Consider the following 18,176-nt stretch of genomic DNA (forward strand, 5'->3'; position numbering starts at 1 on the left):
GAAGAAGGTCTTTCTTCGGGGGTGAAAGACGAGCTGGCACGGAGCCCCAGGGCGGAGTCTATGGATCAGCTGACCAAATCTGCGCTGACCATAGGAGCGCGGCAGGAGGCAAGAGCCTTGGAGAGGCGGGAAGGGAGAGGGGAACGTTGGAAGGAGTTCCGCATTCCAGACATTCCTGAGCCAGCTTTCCCGCCGGCAGAGCCGATGGAAATCGGAACAGCGCGCGCGCGCGCATTTTCAAAAACCAGCGAGGGAGCTAAGAAGGAGGGAAAGGGCCCCCGGAAATGCTATCTCTGCCAACAGCCAGGCCACTTTGCCAGAGTCTGCCCCCAGAGGAAGGAATGGCAAGGGATGGTGGGAGCTGTTGAGGGGGGAGAAGAAGGGGGAGCGGAGCAGGTAAAAGCCAACGCCTGGTTGCCACAATTGGGGCACTGCAGCCAGGCCAAAGAGCAGTGAAAGTGCCCGTGCCAGAAGCTCCTCGACCTGCTCTAGTGATTGAAGTGTCGCTAGAGCTGCAGAATGGGCACCCCCTAAAAATAAAGGCGCTATTGGACTCAGGCAGCTCCTGCAATTTTATGAGCAAGGAGTTTGCTGCTGAACACCAGATACAGACCATCCCTTTAAGCAACCCCCTGCAGGTGACCACGATTGATGGCAGGGAGTTGTTGGGAGGAGGAGTCCGCTTGCAGACTGTCCCAATGATAATGAGGGTGGCAAGGCACACAGAACTGATAGCGTTTAATGTGGCCACCCTGGGGGGCGCTCCCATTATTTTGGGAATGAGCTGGCTAGCTCTACATGATCCGCTGGTTGGCTGGCATCAAAGAGTGGTGTCCTTTGGTTCAGCACATTGCCTAGAACACTGCAAAGGGGAGAAGGGTTCAGTAGGGGCCCAAGCCACCCTAGCAGGGACTGAAGTAATGGGGAAGGTGAAGGTACCACCACAGTATGCAGATCTCAGCGACGTGTTCAGTGAGAAGGAAGCTGACCAACTACCACCTCATAGACCCTTTGATTGTCAGATCAATTTACTCCCTGGAGCACAGCTTCCCGTGGGCAAGTTGTATGCCATGTCAGACAGGGAAATGCAGGAGTTGCGAGGGTTCATTGACAAGAACCTGAAGAGAGGCTTCATCAGAGAGTCCAAAGCAGCAGGGGGGAGCCCAGTGTTCTTTGTGGACAAAAAAAATGCGGACAAGCCGAGACTTGTATGTGATTTTAGGCGGCTGAATGCAGTGACTGAACCGGTGGCGTTCCCTATGCCCAGAATTGATGATATTTTGACCATGGTGAGGAAGGGAAAGATTTTCACAAAGCTGGATCTAAGGGGGGCGTACAACCTGATACGCATAAGGAAAGGGGATGAATGGAAAACCACCATGTTTACCCCTTTGGGGGCGTTTGAATACCTCGTTATGCCATTTGGATTACAAGCAGGCTCCGCGTGTTTTCAATCTTTTATGAACCACGTGCTGGGCCCTTTGCTCTACAAGAATTGCGTTGCCTTTCTAGATGATGTGTTGGTGTATTCTGAGAATGAGGAGCAACATGTGAGAGACGTCAGAGAAGTGTTGAGCAGACTGCAAGCCAACAGGCTGTGGGTCAAACTGGAGAAGTGTCGGTTCCATACCAAGGAGGTGGAATTCCTGGGGTACCGCCTGTCAGACAAGGGATTGGCCATGGATCCCGGCAAGGTACAGGCAGTGCTGGAATGGAAAACACCCAAAACCAAGAAGGATGTGCAGAGGTTCCTAGGGTTTGGAAACTTTTATCGTAAGTTCATCCGCAACTTCGCCCATCTAACGGCGCCCATCACTGACTGTCTCAGCAGTAAGAAGAAGTTTGTATGGACGGCGGAGGCGGAGCGAGCGTTTGAGGAACTGAAAAGGGCCTTCGCCTCTGAAGAACAACTTCTGCATGTGGATTTACGAAAGAAGCTAAGGGTTGAAACAGACGCATCTGACAGAGCCATAGGGGCGGTGCTTCTTCTGCAGCCGGGGAAGGAGGAGTCGGAGTGGCGTCCGTGTGCCTTCTTCTCGCGGAAGCTGAACAAATCCGAGAGGAACTACACGGTGTACGACCGAGAACTGCTTGCTATTCATGAGGCGTTCCGGAGATGGAGGCATCTGCTAGTTGGTGCACAACATAAAGTGCAAGTGTGCACGGACCATAAAAATCTAGAGTACTGGAGAACGGCGCGAGTGCTCAACCAAAGGCAGTTGAGATGGGCCCAAGAGTTCTCCAAATTTAACTTTGAGATTTGTTATGTGCCAGGCCCAGAGAATGTTAGGGCGGACGCTCTCTCACGCAAACCTGAATATTTGGAGGGGGAGGGAGCACCCGAAGAAACCCATATCATTCCAGAGGACCGCTGGGTGTGTGGGGCGACTTTGGTGGGGCAAAGGGAATTGGTAGAGGGTACGGTGCAGGATGCATACGCCCAGGGGAAACTCAGGGATCTCAGAGGGGAGGAAGACAAACCCGGTGGTTTTGAGGAGAGAAATGGGGCATTGTATTATAAGGGAGCGTTATATATACCTGAAGGGGAATTGAGGGAGAAAGTACTCAAGCAGCTGCACGATAGCCCCACAGCAGGGCACTTTGGGCAACACAAAACCATGTGGCTGGTTACCAGGGAATTTTGGTGGCCCAAGGTCAGGGAAGATGTGCGGGAGTATGTGAGAGGGTGTGAACAATGCCAAAGAGCCAAGGGGGAGAGGCAGGCGCCGGCTGGTTTATTAGAACCACTGCCCACACCTGAGAGACCGTGGGAAGCAGTGGCAATAGATTTCATGACTGATCTGCCAAGGTCTAGAGGGAAAACAGCCATCATGGTTGTAGTAGACCTGTTAACTAAAATGGCCCACTTCATAGCCTGCTCACATGCGGTTACAGCAGAAGAAACCGCCAAATTGTTTGTAGAGAATGTGTTTAGGTTGCATGGCGCCCCCTTGAGGGTGGTTTCAGACCGAGGGAAACAATTTACTTCCAGGTTCTGGAGGAAGCTCATGAGCTTACTGCATGTAGAGGTTAATTTCTCGACGGCCCGTCATCCTGAAACCAACGGGCAGGCGGAAAGAGCAAATGGGGTTCTCCAACAATATTTGAGGTGTTATGTTAATGACCGAGAGAATGATTGGGTGGAGAAGCTGGCGTTGGCAGAATTTGCCTACAACAATGCAGAGAACGTGTCCACGGGGATGAGCCCCTTTTTGGCTAATCACGGGTGCCATCCCAGAGCCTTCCCAGGGGGGGAGGGGGAGAACTGGAGCGTTCCAGCTGCAGAGCAGTTCGTGGAAGAAATGGAAGCGATCCATCGCCAGCTCCAACTCAACTTAAACAGGGCTAAGGAGGAATATAAGAGGCAAGCAGACAAAAACAGAAGGGAAGGTGAAAGCATCAGGGTGGGGGACCAGGTGTGGCTGTCAACCCAAGGGTTGCCATTCAAAGGAGGTTGTAAGAAATTAAGACCCAAAAGGCTGGGTCCGTTTGAAGTCATACAGCAGGTCAATCCAGTGGCTTTCAGGCTCCGGTTACCGAACCACATGAAGCTGCACCCAGTTTTTTACAGGTCGTTGCTGTCACCGTATAGAGGAGACAGTGAGGGGAGGGTCACTAGGGGACCAGCAATGGAGGAGAAGGAACACAGCTACCATGTAGCGGAGATCCTCGATTCCAGGTGGAAGGGAGATCAAGTAGAGTATTTGGTAATGTGGGAAGGGGAACCGGAGTCGGAAAACACCTGGGTTAGGGCAGAGGATGTCAATGACGAGGTTTTAATAGAGACTTTTCATCAGAGGTTCCCACGTAAACCTCAGCCTGTAGCGAGGTTCCGAAGGGAATACTTTGCCACCACCGACGAGGAAGAGGAGTTGGAGGGGTTCCCAGATTCTGAAGAGGAGGAGGATTCAGCCGGCCAGGACGACGATCGATGGAGAGAATTGTTCGAGACGTCAGAAGATGAGGAAGATTCGTTTCGGGGTTTTAGCCCTTCACCTCCCAGGGGGGAGGAATTGGGAGGGGGTGAGGGGGGCCCTGGAGGGGAAGTGGATGTCAGGGAACTGCCATCAGAGCATCAGGTGGTGGAGGGACTCAGGCAGGATGAAAGAGACTCAACTGCTGAAGCAGGGACCAGCAGGGGGAGGAGTGGGTCTCTGAGGGAATGCGAGCAGGAGGGAGGGCTCAGGGAGGCTTCCAGCGAGAACAGTGGGGAGGTATCGGAGTCTCCCATAGGGAGACCCATACCTCGCAGGAAACTGTCACGCCGTGAGTCCAGGAGACGCGTTTCCGTTAAGGAACTTCTTTGCTGGAAACGCTTCCGCAGGCAGCCACTGTCGGACTCTACTAGTGACTAGAGCAGACATGTCTGAGGAGCTCCGTCACACACGGAGGTTTGTGGGGCCGCACAAACTCTGAGGGAGCGCGTTTTCACGCACAAGCAGCTAATCAAACCCTCACAATTCCCATCAGCTCCAGGCAGCATTTGAACCCTGAGCTGGAGGCTGCCTCGCCCCAGCCTATAAGGTGCATTTATCCAAACAGACATGGAAGAGGGAAGGTTTCTGCATCCAAGCGAAGGCCTTGCCAGGTCACTTACGTGGCCCCAACCTGACGCAGCCGCAGAAACGCCGGTGTGAATTGGTAGCGCACGAAGCGCCCGGCGTTGGGGTCGACGTCCTTCTTGTCACTGTGCTCTCGCTCTGAAAGGAGAAGAGAGAGGAAATGAAAGATACAGAGCAGGTATCCCAATGCAGGAAGAGCCTGCCAGCCCGTCTAGTCCAGCACCCAGTTCCCTCCCACAGAATCATGAAGACGAGGAACTTGACTCTTGAAAGCAAAAGCGAGTTCTCTAAAGAGGAGTTCTGGGAGGAGATGGAGGGGAGAGTCTGGCTGGACCAAGCCAAGGCGGTCCATCACAGCCTTTCTCCACCTGTGGGTCCCCAGATGTTGTTGAACTACAACTCCCATCACCCCTAGCTAGCAAGGCCAGAGCTCAGGGATGATGGGAGTCCAACATCTGGGGACCCACAGGTGGAGAACTGCTGCCTTAGATACGCTGTCCTCCTAAACCACACCTGGACCACCAATGGCGGCTGTGAAGGAGATCCAGGGATTGCTTCCTCATGAGGAAACCCCCTGAATCCTTAGCAACACAGTGGCTCGGAGACCACAGACCCGTGTTCCGAACCTGGATCTTTTGGTACCGCCGTTCTTGAAGACAAGGCGGGTGCTGATCCTTCTCTGATGTATCGAAGGGTCTCACACCAGAGGGCTCTTCAAGGGGATCCTGTCTCCTGTGGCAGGGAGTTCCATGGTTTAACAACAGCAAAAAGCACTAAAACAAAATGCTAGAAATCTGTGACAAAGCGAGAAAGCATCCAGACCTCTGGGAAGGGGTGTGGTTCAGAGGAAGAGCCCCTGCTTGGCATGCAGAAGGTCCCAAGCTCGATCCCTGGTAGGGTTGGGAATGACATCCAGCCAGAAACTCTGTAGACCCCTTGCCACTGAGCAGACACAGTACGAGGCTCCTGTTTAAAGCAGGACCATGAGGACTAGAGCCTTGCAACAGCTTTGCATGCAGAAGGTCCCAGGTTTAAGCCCCAGGGGCATCTCAAGGTAAGTCTGGGGGGAAAGCCTGTCTGCCTGAATCCCTGGAGAGCTGCTGCCGGCCAGTGCAGACAATACTGAGGCAGATGGACCAATGGTCAGCTTCAGTTGTAAGGCAGCTTCCTGTCCGAAGCAGTCCCTTCCATCAGAATAACGACTAGGAACTTACCTGAAGCCGGCGGCTTGGTGATTTCAAACAGCACCGTGCCCGACTCCATGTCCCGGATTTTGAACCGGGTGAAATCTATCTTGTAGACGTTCTCCTCCGGGGTGCAGAGGTAGTCTGCGGGAGAGAAGGGTCGTCGCAGTTAGGAGGGCAGGTGAGCCAAAGGGTTCAGGCCTGCCCCATAGGCAGGTGCAGGGTTCGAAAGCTGCTCCACTTTTCTTTTCATGGGGGGGGGGGAGAAATTTGGTGCAGGTCAGATTTCACTGATTTGTTTTTTAAAAGTGCATGTATAAATTGAGTACAGTAGGAAAAATGTATGTTGCTGATGAATTCCCACAAGGGACTTAAACAAATAATAGTAATTGCAAATTGATAGATGCTTTGTTTGCAATTCCTGCATTGCAGGGGGTTGGAATGGATGACCTTCGGGGGTCCCTTCCGACTCTTACCATTCTACGATGCTGAAATGGGGTGAGCTGAGTGAGAAATGAGAAAATGAGAGACATCAGAATTGCCAGATTCGCCCATCTCTCATTCCTCTTGCTGTGGGGTCTATGCAGAAAATAGGCCTGTGACTGAACTCAACCTAAATCCACATCAACAGGTGGAAACAGGCTTGGTGTTGTGGCTGTGCGTACACCATAATCCTGCAAAAACTGAATTTCAAAGCAAGTTTCTAGACCTTATGACTGGAAGCAGACACCGGAAACATGCAGCCAACGCCATCTGCTTGTAACCAGAGGAGGAAGGTGAATACAATTCTTTCCTCCTAACTATTTGAAGAGCAACTGCAATCAACAAATTACGCTAGTAGGACTACAAGAATTTTTGTAAGGAGGAATACATTGCAAAGAAGAGAAAGCAGAGAGACATTAGTTATGATACTTAAATGTAATAGTGAAAGTAAGAAATGTAAATTAAGTGGGAAAGATTGGAAAATTTCCAGATGTGATTGAAGGAAGTAAAAAAAAAATGTATACGATATAAAAGTATGTTTAATAATTGTTGAAAATCATGTTAAAAAAGTAATAATACAATCCTTTCCTCCTGTCCCTATTCCGCAAGCAGAATAAAAAGCGTTCAAATTTCCCACACAGGTTGCAGAATCCAGCTAATTTATTTCTAGAACTGCTTTATGGCAGCTTCTAAATTATTATTATTATTTTGTCAGAGTCCTGAAGCGGCAACAACCGCCGTCAAATTTTAAATTCTTTAATGCAGGATTTTTGTTTTATTTTATTTTTGTATCAAAGGAAGCATGGTGCTTTGCCTCTCACCCTCATGAGGAAAGGCCAGCTCCTCCTTCGCAAAGCCTCTCCCTTTTGCCTCCTCCCTCTCCCAGGCCGGCATGTGGTGCCCCTGCGGCTGCAGCCTTGCCAACCCTAAGAGGCTTTGCCCTCTGACAGAACAAAAAGGATAAGCTCCTTTGCAGCCGCTAAGCCCAATACACCTAAATAGAGGAGGCGGATCTGGGCCCCCGCTCCTCCCCGACAGAAAGGCGCTCTCCCAGGGAACCCCGGGAAATCTGTGCCAACAGTGAGATGCGTTAAATAAGTTGGAGTTCTTGTTATTAAATATACCAAGAAAAAAGCACACCAAGACCTCAGGCCAATGTTCGTTTCCACAGTGGGAGTGGTCCCTGCTCACAAATCAATAGTCAATTTTAACAAAAACCGATCCATTCAAAAGTATGTATTCTGACAAGCATTACAAACTCAAATAGAGATTACAAACTCTAACAGAGATTACAAACTCAAACTCATAAAGATATGTATAACACAATAATTCGTTTCAATCATTGAGCAAGTCAGAAGTCAATTATGGATCAGAATCCAGTAAGTTCATGTTAGTACATAGTCAGATTCGACGCGAGATGCAGCGGCAAGAAAAGCCAATTCTAAGCTGCTTTGTTTGCTTCTGTTTGCCACAGAAGTCTAGTATCTTTTATTCCCCTTCCTTCCCTCCTTCTCCCCTTTTTATGAAGATTGCCCGCTCTGGGATCCCACAGCTAATTCTCCCCTGGTCTCCTCGCTGGCCCAAATAGGACTAATTTAGCCAGCTAGCCCTGGTGATCATCTAATGTTTATTGGATGGATTTCCCCCTAAATTGATTTTTGAATTCTGAATTTATTGTTATTCATGTTTTATACTGTATTTTAAGCTGTTTTTTTGTTTTTTGTCTGACTCAACATCAGGAAGAACCTTCTGACAGCAAGAGCTGTTTGATGGTGGAACAGACTCTCTCTGGAAGTTGTGGACTCTCCATCCTCAGTCATCTGTCCAGGATGCTTCAGCTGAGATTCCTGCATTGCAGCAGCGGGTTGGGCTGGATGACCCTCAGGGTCCCTTCCAATAGTTCTCTGTTTCCATGAGTTTACAATCACAAAAATCAAGTCGGTCCTAAAATACGTACCCTGAATGTTGCGAGCCTGAGTAGAAAGGCATTCAACATTCAATAGAAGCAGGACAATGAAGGTGGCAGGTGCACCTCTTTAGGGTGAGAGTTGCCTAGCTTAGGGGCCACCACAGAGAAGGCCCTCTTTCTCTCAGCCGCTGAGAATCTGCAGGGGGAGAAACTACCAAGAAGGCACCGCCTGCCGATCTCAATACTCAATGCGGACTGTGGGGAAGGAGGCGACCCTCCCTCTATGTGGGGCCTGAATTGTTCAGGGCTTTAAAAACTCATGTGAGTTAGTGGCACAATTTATCATAGAGTTGTAGAGTTCGAAGGGACCCCAGGGTCATCTAGTTCAACCCCCTGCAATGCAGGAATCTCAGCTAAAGTGTCCAGGACAGATGACCATACAATCTCTGCTTAAAAACCTCCAAGGATGGAGAGTCCACCACCTTCTGAAGGGAGGCTGTTCCACCGTCAAACAGCTCTTATTGTCAGAAAGTTCTTCCTGATGTTGAGTCGAATCTCCTTCCTTGGAACTTGGAGCCACGGGCGCGAGTCCTACCCTTCAGAGGAGAAAACAAGGTTGCTACATCTTCTATGTGAGATATTTTAATATCCTGAGGATATTTGAAGATGGCTATCCTTTCTCCTCTCAATCTCCTCTTATCCAGGCTAAACATACCCAACTCCCTCAACCACTCCTCATAAGGCTTGGTTTCTATGTCCTTGCTCATCCTGGTCGCTCTGCCCACCTTCCAGCTTGTCAACATCCTTTTTAAATTGGGGTGCCCAGAACTGGACTTACCCCAGGACTCCAAGCGGAGTCTGAAGAAGGTAGCATTTATTTTTTATTTAATAAAATTATTATCAGTTGATGGCAAAAACGTCAGAGTGGTTTACAAGATTACCAAGAAAGATTTGCAAGCCTACTTCAAAGCATACAAAAGGTAAAATACTCAAACAGGTAAGAATTACCCTAACTTCCTAAGCATATGGGCAGGTTTGCCCAAACAAAATTGTTCTTAGCAGGTGCTTGATATCAAGAGGCAGGGAGTTCCAAGGTGCAAACGCTGCCACGCTAAGCAGCCGAGTTCTTACAAGGGCAGAACGGGTGTGACCTGGCAGCGCCAACTTCCCCAATCAGAGTGATCAAATGGGCTCAAGTCAATCTCATAGGTAAACAAGGCAAGTGCTTTCAAGTTGTTTTGGGTATTGCGTTTTAAAGTTGCAACCTGTGCTCTGTGACATTACAGCAATAAATCAATAATAGCATTTTGCCTTTTTATTGTTATTGCTGCTAACAGAGAGTAGCTCCCCTCTTGCCTTCTGCCCAGAGGCCGCGGCACTCGCTCGCCCTAAGCCTGTCAGAGTGGCCGCCCACCCTGGCCCCCGCGCCCTAAAAGGATTCTAATTCCGGACGGCTAACGAGGTTAGCCACCCTCATCGGCAAATGGACCATCTGGGCAGATCCCAGATTGGCCGGATCGGATGCAGCGAATCAGCAGGGGGCGGTCAGCTGCGAGGGGGCAGCTGCGCGAGGGTATTTCAAGGAGGCAGCCCAAGCGCCCCAGATGGTACTCTGCACAATTGATTAATTGTTATCATTTATCTATTTATTGCACATGTATTCTGCCTTGTCCCCACAGGTCTCAGGGCAGATCATAAAATATCAAATAATATATAGTATAAATTTGTATTATTTACACCCCGCCCATCTGGCTGGGTTTCCTCAGCCACTCTGGGCGTCTTCCAGCAGAATATAAAAACATAATAAAGCGTCAATCGTTAAAAATCACAATATAAAATCACACAATACATAATAAAAACAAGAACAACCCAATAATCCTCCCCTTCTACAACACATTTTAAAAAGGGCATCGGATGTCAATCAGCCAAAGTTATGAATGAATGAATTTTATTATTTCGGTCACAGACCAGTTCCAGCCCACATACAATTTCAAGGAAGTCACAGAACACGATAGGGATACATTTGAATTTGCAATTCGGTATAACAGAGACAATACACGTGTAGCCAGTTTAAAAATATATATAAATTAAAACTTAGTCACTAATATATAACCTAAAATTATCATTTATGGCCTTAATCATTATGATAGCACAGCTTGTTCCCTAAGTTTTATGGCAATCGCACAGAATTTGGCTACCCTCAACGTGATCTCAGGATCCTTGTCCTCTACCAGGGATTTTAGACATTGAAGTTCAGATTCATTTGGAGATTTTTGCATAGCAGGGGTAATAAATACCGAGCGTACATCCCCGTAGAAACGGTAGCGTAACAAGGCTTGAGAGACAGTTTCTACCTCCATCAAGCCGCAGGGGCCCAAAGTTAATATAACGTGCAGATATTATGGAACCCCTTAAAAGGATATAGGATAACAGATGAAAGGTAAAGGGACCCCTGACCATTAGGTCCAGTCGTGGCTGACTCTGGGGTTGCGGCGCTCATCTCGCTTTACTGGCCGAGAGAGCCGGCGTACAGCTTCCGGGTCATGTGGCCAGCAGTACTAAGCCGCTTCTGGCGAACCAGAGCAGCGCACGGAAGCGCTGTTTACCTTCCCGCTGGAGCAGTACCTATTTATCTACTTGCACTTTGAGGTACTTTCGAACTGCTAGGTTGGCAGGAGCAGGGACCGAACAATGGGAGCTCACCCCGTTGCGGGGATTCGAACCGCTGACCTTCTGATCAGCAAGTCCTAGGCTTTGTGGTTTAACCCACAGCGCCACCCGCATCATAGGAAACAGATACCGGCACACAATTTTTTCCTGGAGGTTGGAATGAAATATAGGAATTCCAACCCTTGAAATCTGTATCTAGTTTCCTTAGGAAAAATAATGCACAAGGAAGACATCCTCCTCATTTCCAGGTGTCAAAAATGCTTCTTTCCATATCTCCCCATTGTTGGAGGGGTTGTGATAAACTCAGCGTGTTATCATTTATGGTGGCAATGTAAATTGGGCAAGGTTTTTAAAATTTAATCTTGACAGAAAGGATAAATATTACAAAAGAAACAAGTTGTGCACAAACATACAGTGGTGACTCGCAAGACGAAATTAATCCGTTCCGCGAGTCTCTTCGTCTAGCGGTTTTTTCGTCTTGCGAAGCAACCCTATTAGCGGATTAGCGCTATTAGCGGTTTAGCGGCTATTAAAGGCTTAGCGGCTATTAAAGGCTTAGCGGATTAGCGGCTAAAAGGCTATTAGCTGTTTAGCGGATTGGAAAAAGGGGGGGGAGGAAGCAAAAAAAAAATCGGAACACTTGCAAGACGTTTTCGTCTTGCAAAGCAAGCCCATAGGGAAAATCGTCTTGCAAAGCAGCTCAAAAACGGAAAACCTTTTCGTCTAGCGGGTTTTCCGTCTTGCGAGGCATTCGTCTTGCGGGGCACCACTGTACGTTTAAAGAAGACAGAAAAACGTTTAATATATGGGAAATAACAGTGTACAGCTGAAAACTCTGGCAGCATTAAGATAAATTCAACAGTGCAAATAAGCTTTGATGGATGTCATAATGGAATAGTGAATAGTATAGTTTTTTTGTAAAATATGCAGGGATATATGATATGTAAAATGAACCATGGAAAACGAGAAGGGAAGTCATTGATATCTGAAGGGTGTAAAATGAGTATTTTAAATTATGAAGCAGAAAATTTAAATACACACACACACTGTCCAAAATTAATGTTCCTGAATATTTTTGAGGATACCAATGTAGATATATTTAAAAATAATTGGCCTTCTAGATTATCTGCAAATAGTCATTGAAACTCAGTGGGAAACAGCTGTGCAGATTCCTTCCCCTCTTGGTGAGTAAGCCGGCTGGCAAGATCTGCTGCCCAAAACCCTGGAGGTGTTGCTGCTGCTGCTGCCAGCCAGTGCAGACAATACTGAACTAGGTGCACAAATGGTCTGCCGTGCGATTAAGCCAGTTTCCTCTGCCCCTGCTTAAACCAGCCTCTAGTTCAGAACCATGAGGGCTGGAAACTTATTCTCTTTTTAGAGGAAGGTCTGGGAGAGACCCTAGAAGGGTGCTGCTGCCAGTCAGTGTAGACAACACTGGGCTGGATGTGCTAATGCTTTGACTCGGTAGACGGCTGCTTCCTCTGTTGCTAATTCAAAGCATCCCTTGAATGAGAACCACGAGGACTAGCCCCTCTCTTTTAAGGGTGGCACGTAGATCAGCAGCAGAGCGGCTGCTTGGCATGCAGAAGGCCCAGGTTCCATCCCCGTCGGCAGCATCTCCAGGTAGGGCTGAGAAATATTCCCTGGCGAAACCCCTGGGGAGCTGCTGCTGCCTGTCAGTGCAGACAATACTGAGACGGGTGAAACCCTTGCACGATCTCGCATGTTCCTGTAAAACCTCACGGTGGGGGCACCAGGTTGGCAAATCCTGCCCCGGTTAATGGCACAGGCCAGTCAGAGTTGCCCACTCTGCTCCCTCCCTCCCAGCACCATGGCAACGGCCATCTCCCCTCAGCAACGGTTGCCATGGAGATGGTGTGGCCATGGCTCATCTGGGGTGGGAGGGAGATAGAGCGGTCCAGTCCCCAGGGTGGAGCAAAAGGGGCTCCCGCCAGCTTGCTCATCCTCCCTTTCCCACAGCCCCTCTGCTCCGAGGCTCTTGAATCACAGAAGGGATCCCCAGCGGTCATCTAGTCCAACCCCTGCCAACACAAGAATTGCAGCGAGAGGTGGCCATCGGGCCTTGGCACCCATCACCAGGCCCCCCTAAGATGAGTGCCCACAAGGCTGTCAATGAGGAAGATGGGCAACCAGGGTGGATAAAAATCAATGATTCTTTTTTTTAAAAAAAATTAAAAATTGGATTTTTTTAAAATTTAAATCAAAAAATATATATTTAAATTGGATTTTTTTAAAAAAAATTAAATTGGATTTTTTAAATAAAATGCTTTTGGAGGAAATATCTTACGAATGCGAAACTCAAGAGAGTCAAAAAGGTCACAGGAAAACCACCGCTCTTTGAAATAAGTTACATCTTAGATAAGCTAGTGAGATAAGAGGAGCCTGAGGTGAGGTTTTCTACAATCAAGCAGTGCACAAAACATAGACAGGAGTAATATATTTAATATTCTGTTGGGAGCCGCCCAGAGCAGCTGGGGAAACCCAGCCAGATAATAATAATAATAAATTTTTATTTATACCCCGCCCTTCCCAGTTCAGAAAACCGGGCTCAGGGCGGCTAACAACAAATTTAAAACACTTAATTGATGCAACAAAAAACAGCATAAAATACAGTATAAAAAGTGAATAACAATAAATTCAGAATTCAAAAATCAATTTAGAGGGAAAATCCATCCAATAAACATTAGATGATCACCAGGGCTAGCTGGCCAAATTAGTCCTATTTGGGCCAGCGAGGAGACCAGGGGAGAATTACCAGCTGTGGGATCACAGAGCGGGAAATCTTCATAAAAAGGGGAGAGGGAGGGAAGGAAGGGGAATAAAAGATCAGGCTGAATTCAAATTAAAGGCCAGGCGGAATCGCTCTGTCTTAAAGGCCCTGCGGAAGGAGGTTAAATCCTGCAGGGCCCTGGTCTCATGGGACAGAGCATTCCACCAGGTCGGAGCCACCACTGAGAAGGCCCTGGCCCTGGTGGAGGATAGTCTGACTTCCTTAGGGCCTGGGACCTCTAAACTATGGTTGTTCATGGACCTTAAGGTCCTCTGCAAGGCAGACCAGGAGAGCCGGTCCTGTAAATACGAAGGCCCTAAGCCACAAAGATAGGTGGGGTATAAATAATATATTATTATTATTATTATTATTATTATTATTATTATTATTATTATTATCATCATCATCATCATTATTGAATTGTAGAGTTGGAAGAATTGGTAGAGTTGGGCCATCTACCCAACCTGTTGCAGTGGAGGAATCAATGGGTTGACACAACTGTTATAACTTTCAGTCTGCAAGAAATACGCAGCTGACAAACACACCCAGCTTCCTTTTGCACTGAAAGGACCAGGGAGAAAACGTCACTCACGACATAATTCTGCAAAGGAAGCTGCCTCGATCCATTGCAGAAGTTAAGCGATTTCGCCACGGCGGATGGCTAATCATGTCGGCGTTTTTGGAGGGAGGCAAACTGTGGCGTAATGGAAACAGCGCTGTGGGACGCCGTCACGTCTTCTTCCACCCCCAGAGGAGGAAAACGGGCCAACCCCCCTTTCCCCAAAGCCCTGTTGCCTAACAAGCTTTGCTTGGGTAACTGATAAGCTCAGGGGCTATTTTTAAAACCCCGCAGTGTCGAGGTAAGCCAGGTATAAGGCGAGAACACCCACACCCAGAGAATCAGCGATTAGGGTGTTAGGGAGAGGAAGTTGAAGGAAGGTCTCTCGCTCGGAGTGGCAAGACGGGAAGCGATAGGAAGCCGCAGGCAGATACAGTGGGCACACAAGTTGCACATTCAAGCCCTTGAGGTCAGGAGAAGGAACCCGACATCCCAAAGCGTCTCTGCTTGCAGTTTATTTATTTTTTTAAGTGTTTCTGGTGTTGAGAGCGCCAAAAGAGGCATTTTTTAAAAAGATGCAATTATTTTATTGAGGTTCATGTTATTATTTTTGCTAGGGCGTTCATATCCCAGGCTTATTTACTTCTTAACGTTTATACACCACGTGTCTGCAAAAAGGAGGGGGGGAAAGATAATGCGATAAAATTAGCAATGCCTTGGGGGAAAGAAGAATAAGTTGAGACATTCCAAGTGCTAAAATAGCAATAGACTAAAAGCAGGTTTCTTGCAAGGGGCTTGAGGTGGGACGGACATTCCACACACACCTTTCCCTGCTTTGTCTTCACAACAACCCTGTGAGGTGGGTTGGGGCCACCCAGAGCCTCTCTCAGCCTAAGGTCACACTCAGAGAGCTTCAAGGTCAGGTGGAGATTTGAACCCTGTCTCCAGTGTCCTAGTCTTCTAACCAAGAAATAAGGGGGATCCTACCCAGGGACTTTGTGTAGGCCACCAGCTCTACACAGCAGCCAACTCCCTCTCCATCTCAGTTTTCCCCATCTGCAAAATGGGAGCTATATTATTATTATTTATTAATTAATTACATTTGTATTATGACCTACATTTTCGTAGGATCAAAGGGCAGTTAACAACATAAAAAATACAAAATGAGGACGCAAAATACATAACAAAACAAAAACCAGATTGGTAGATATTGATATAATAATATCTTAAATGGGGGTTAGGGGAGAAGCACTTTGCATATTTAAACACAGTGTAAATCAATCCACTTTGGCCACAGATATCTGTGCTATTACTGTGCCAGGGTGTGCCTGGGTCTCTCTCGGTCAACACCAGCCGCCGACAGGGACCAGCGAGGGTTGTTTTGTAAGTTACTAGTCCCAAAGAATCCCACCTTAATGACGCAAGAGCCCCGGTGAATCCCCGCATCAACACACAGGAGCCCATCTGCGTAGCAAGGAGATAATTCCCTCTCTCGGAGGGATTTGGCTCTGAGATAAGTTCATTAGCAGTTACCACAGCACAGCTATAAATAGGAAGGTGATCTGCAAAAGGAAAAATGGATGGGCGGAGGGAGGAGGAGGAGAGGCCTGTGAGCTCCCTTTGACGTGCATCCCGGGTCGGAGGAAGGAATCCCCCTCACCTGGGCCATCAGCTCCGCCACAAAACGGCTCCCAATTCCACTCCCGCAACCTGATATGTAAACATGATTTTAAAATCCTATAACTGGAAGGACCCCAAGGGCCATCTAGTCCAACCCCCTACAATTCAGAAATCTCAGCTGAAGAATCCCTGACAGGTAGCCCTCCGAGCTCTCTTTGTTGTTGTTTAGTCGTGTCCGACTCTTTGTGACCCCCTGGGACCAGAGCACGCCATGCCCTCCTGTCTTTCACTGCCTCCCGCAGTTTGGTCAAACTCATGCTGGTAGCTTCGAGAACACTGTCCCACCATCTCGTCCTCTGTCGTCCCCTTCTCCTTGTGCCCTCCATCTTTCCCAACATCAGGGTCTTTTCCAGGGAGTCTTCTCTTCTCATGAGGCGGCCAAAATATTGGAGCCTCAGCTTCAGGATCTATCCTTCCAGTGAGCACTCAGGGCTGATTTCCTTCAGAATGGAGAGGTTTGATCTTCTTGCAGTCCATGGGACTCTCAAGAGTCTCCTCCAGCACCAGAATTCAAAAGCATCCATTCTTTGGCGATCAGCCTTTTTTATGGTCCAGCTCTCACTTCCATACATCTGTTGTTTTTGTCCATGGAGTTTTCTTGGCAGGGATACTGGAGTGGCTTGCCCTGCTCCAGGGTTCCTGCTCCAGGTGGATCATGTTTGGTCAAAACTCTCCACTATGACCTGTCCATCTTGGGTGGCCCTGCACGGCATAGCTCATAGCTTCTCTGAGTTATTCAAGCCCCTTCACCATGGCAAGGCAGTGATCCATGAAGGAGCGAGCTCTCTTTAATAACCTCTGATAAATTGAAGAAACATAGAGTCAGAAGGGATACCCAAAGTCACCTAGTCCAGCCCCTGCAATGCAGGAATTTCAGCTAAAGTATCCCTGACAGATGGCCATCCAACTGCTGTTTAAAAGGGTCTTTCAGAGGGAATCCGTTCCACTTTGGTCAATTCTTCCTGTTAGAAAGTTCTTCTGATGTTGAGTCGCCTTCCTTGCAATTTGAAGCCATTGTCTCCTCTTGACCAGCTACTTCCACCGTTCCTCACAAGGCTTGGTTTCCTGATCATTTTGGTCACCCTCATCTGCACACCTTCCAGCTTGTCAATGCCCTTCTTAAACTGGGGTGCCTAGAAATGGACAAAGGACTCCCAAGTATTTTAATGTTGCATTTTTAACAAATCCATCCTGGCACCAAGTTACAGCAAAGGTTTGGGTCAAAGAATTGCATAAATAACACGCATGCATTTGCAATAACTCAATCTCTTTGCGTGGTGACCTTTGGAACTCCCTGCCTATTGACATCATGCCAGCACCCTCCCTGTACTGCTTTCAGTGCCTACTGAAAACATTTTTTTTATTTAGACAAGCCCATCCATACATTCAGAAAGCTGCTGCGAGTTTTCACCTAACATTTCAACAGCCTTCGGTTACGGTTGTTGCTACTTCTCCTCCTAGATAATTGTCTCTTTTTCATAACCGGCCTGGAGGGGCGGCTTTGTTTTTAAGCAATCGAGCGGCGTGTGAATTTCTAGGAAGCAAATAAATGGAAACGACGAGAGGCAAGGTGCCCAAGAGAAATCGAAAAAGTGCCGTGCAGAACCAGCTGTCGCAGAAGATGCCCGAAACAGTCTATTTATTCCTCGCTCTGCAGGGAGCATCACTATTGACCGAGGAGGTGAGAGGCACCCAGGGCTAATGCCCGGCTAATCTGCCGCCCTCTTTGCGCGAGGCCCTGAGAGCGAGATGCAAATCTGGGCAATAGGGAAGGGGACGCAGAGGGTTCGAGTTGGGCTTAATCCCTTGGAAGGACACCTTTTTAGCGCCAGCTGCTCAGGAAGGGGACAGGGGGAACTGGACGTCCTGCAGGAGAGCAGAAGGGAGGCCCAGCCCATTTGAAAGAGGATCAGACCAATTCCCAGAGGAGGAGAGGGCTGTGGGGAGGCAGCAAGGCTTCTGAATGCCAGTGGCTGGAAATCACAAGAGGCGAGAGGGATCTCGGGTTTGGATCCCGCTTGCGGGCTACCCATCAGGACGTTGGGGTGGCCATCTGAGGACAGGATGCCGGACCAGAGGAGCCACTGGCCTGATCCTGCAGCCAGGCCTGATCTGATGTTCTGCCTCCAGTCGGAAGCAGCAAGGCTCCTCATAGAACCACAAAACTGGGACCCCGAGGGTCATCTAGCCCAGCCCCCTGCAATGTGGGAATATCTTGTGTTCGAATCCTGCCTGTGGGTTTGCCCTGGGGGCATCTGGGTGGTCACTGGGAGAGCAGGAGGCTGGACACGGTGGGCCCGCCTTGGCCAGGTCCAGGAGGGTTTTCTGATGTTCTTAA

General features: G+C 48.4%; 1 protein-coding gene and 1 long non-coding RNA gene across 2 annotated transcripts in view; both read right to left on the reverse strand.

Annotated features, from left to right (window-relative positions):
• LOC308574519 overlaps positions 1 to 18,176 on the reverse strand; it is a 160,848-nt gene that overhangs the window by 120,942 nt on the left and 21,730 nt on the right. The window lies entirely within an intron of this gene.
• The window catches only part of UNC119 (unc-119 lipid binding chaperone), a 31,285-nt gene that overhangs the window by 8,100 nt on the left and 5,009 nt on the right, over positions 1 to 18,176 (reverse strand). Inside the window, exons 2-3 of the mRNA XM_081172405.1 lie at positions 5,777 to 5,890; positions 4,598 to 4,700 (exon numbers count right to left, since the gene is read on the reverse strand). Of these exons, the coding sequence (XP_081028531.1) occupies positions 4,598 to 4,700; positions 5,777 to 5,890 (217 nt within the window). The remainder of the gene's footprint in view (positions 1 to 4,597; positions 4,701 to 5,776; positions 5,891 to 18,176) is intronic.

This window comes from Podarcis bocagei (genome assembly GCF_964188305.1).
Source record: "Podarcis bocagei genome assembly, chromosome: 15".
Lineage (NCBI taxonomy): Eukaryota > Metazoa > Chordata > Lepidosauria > Squamata > Lacertidae > Podarcis > Podarcis bocagei.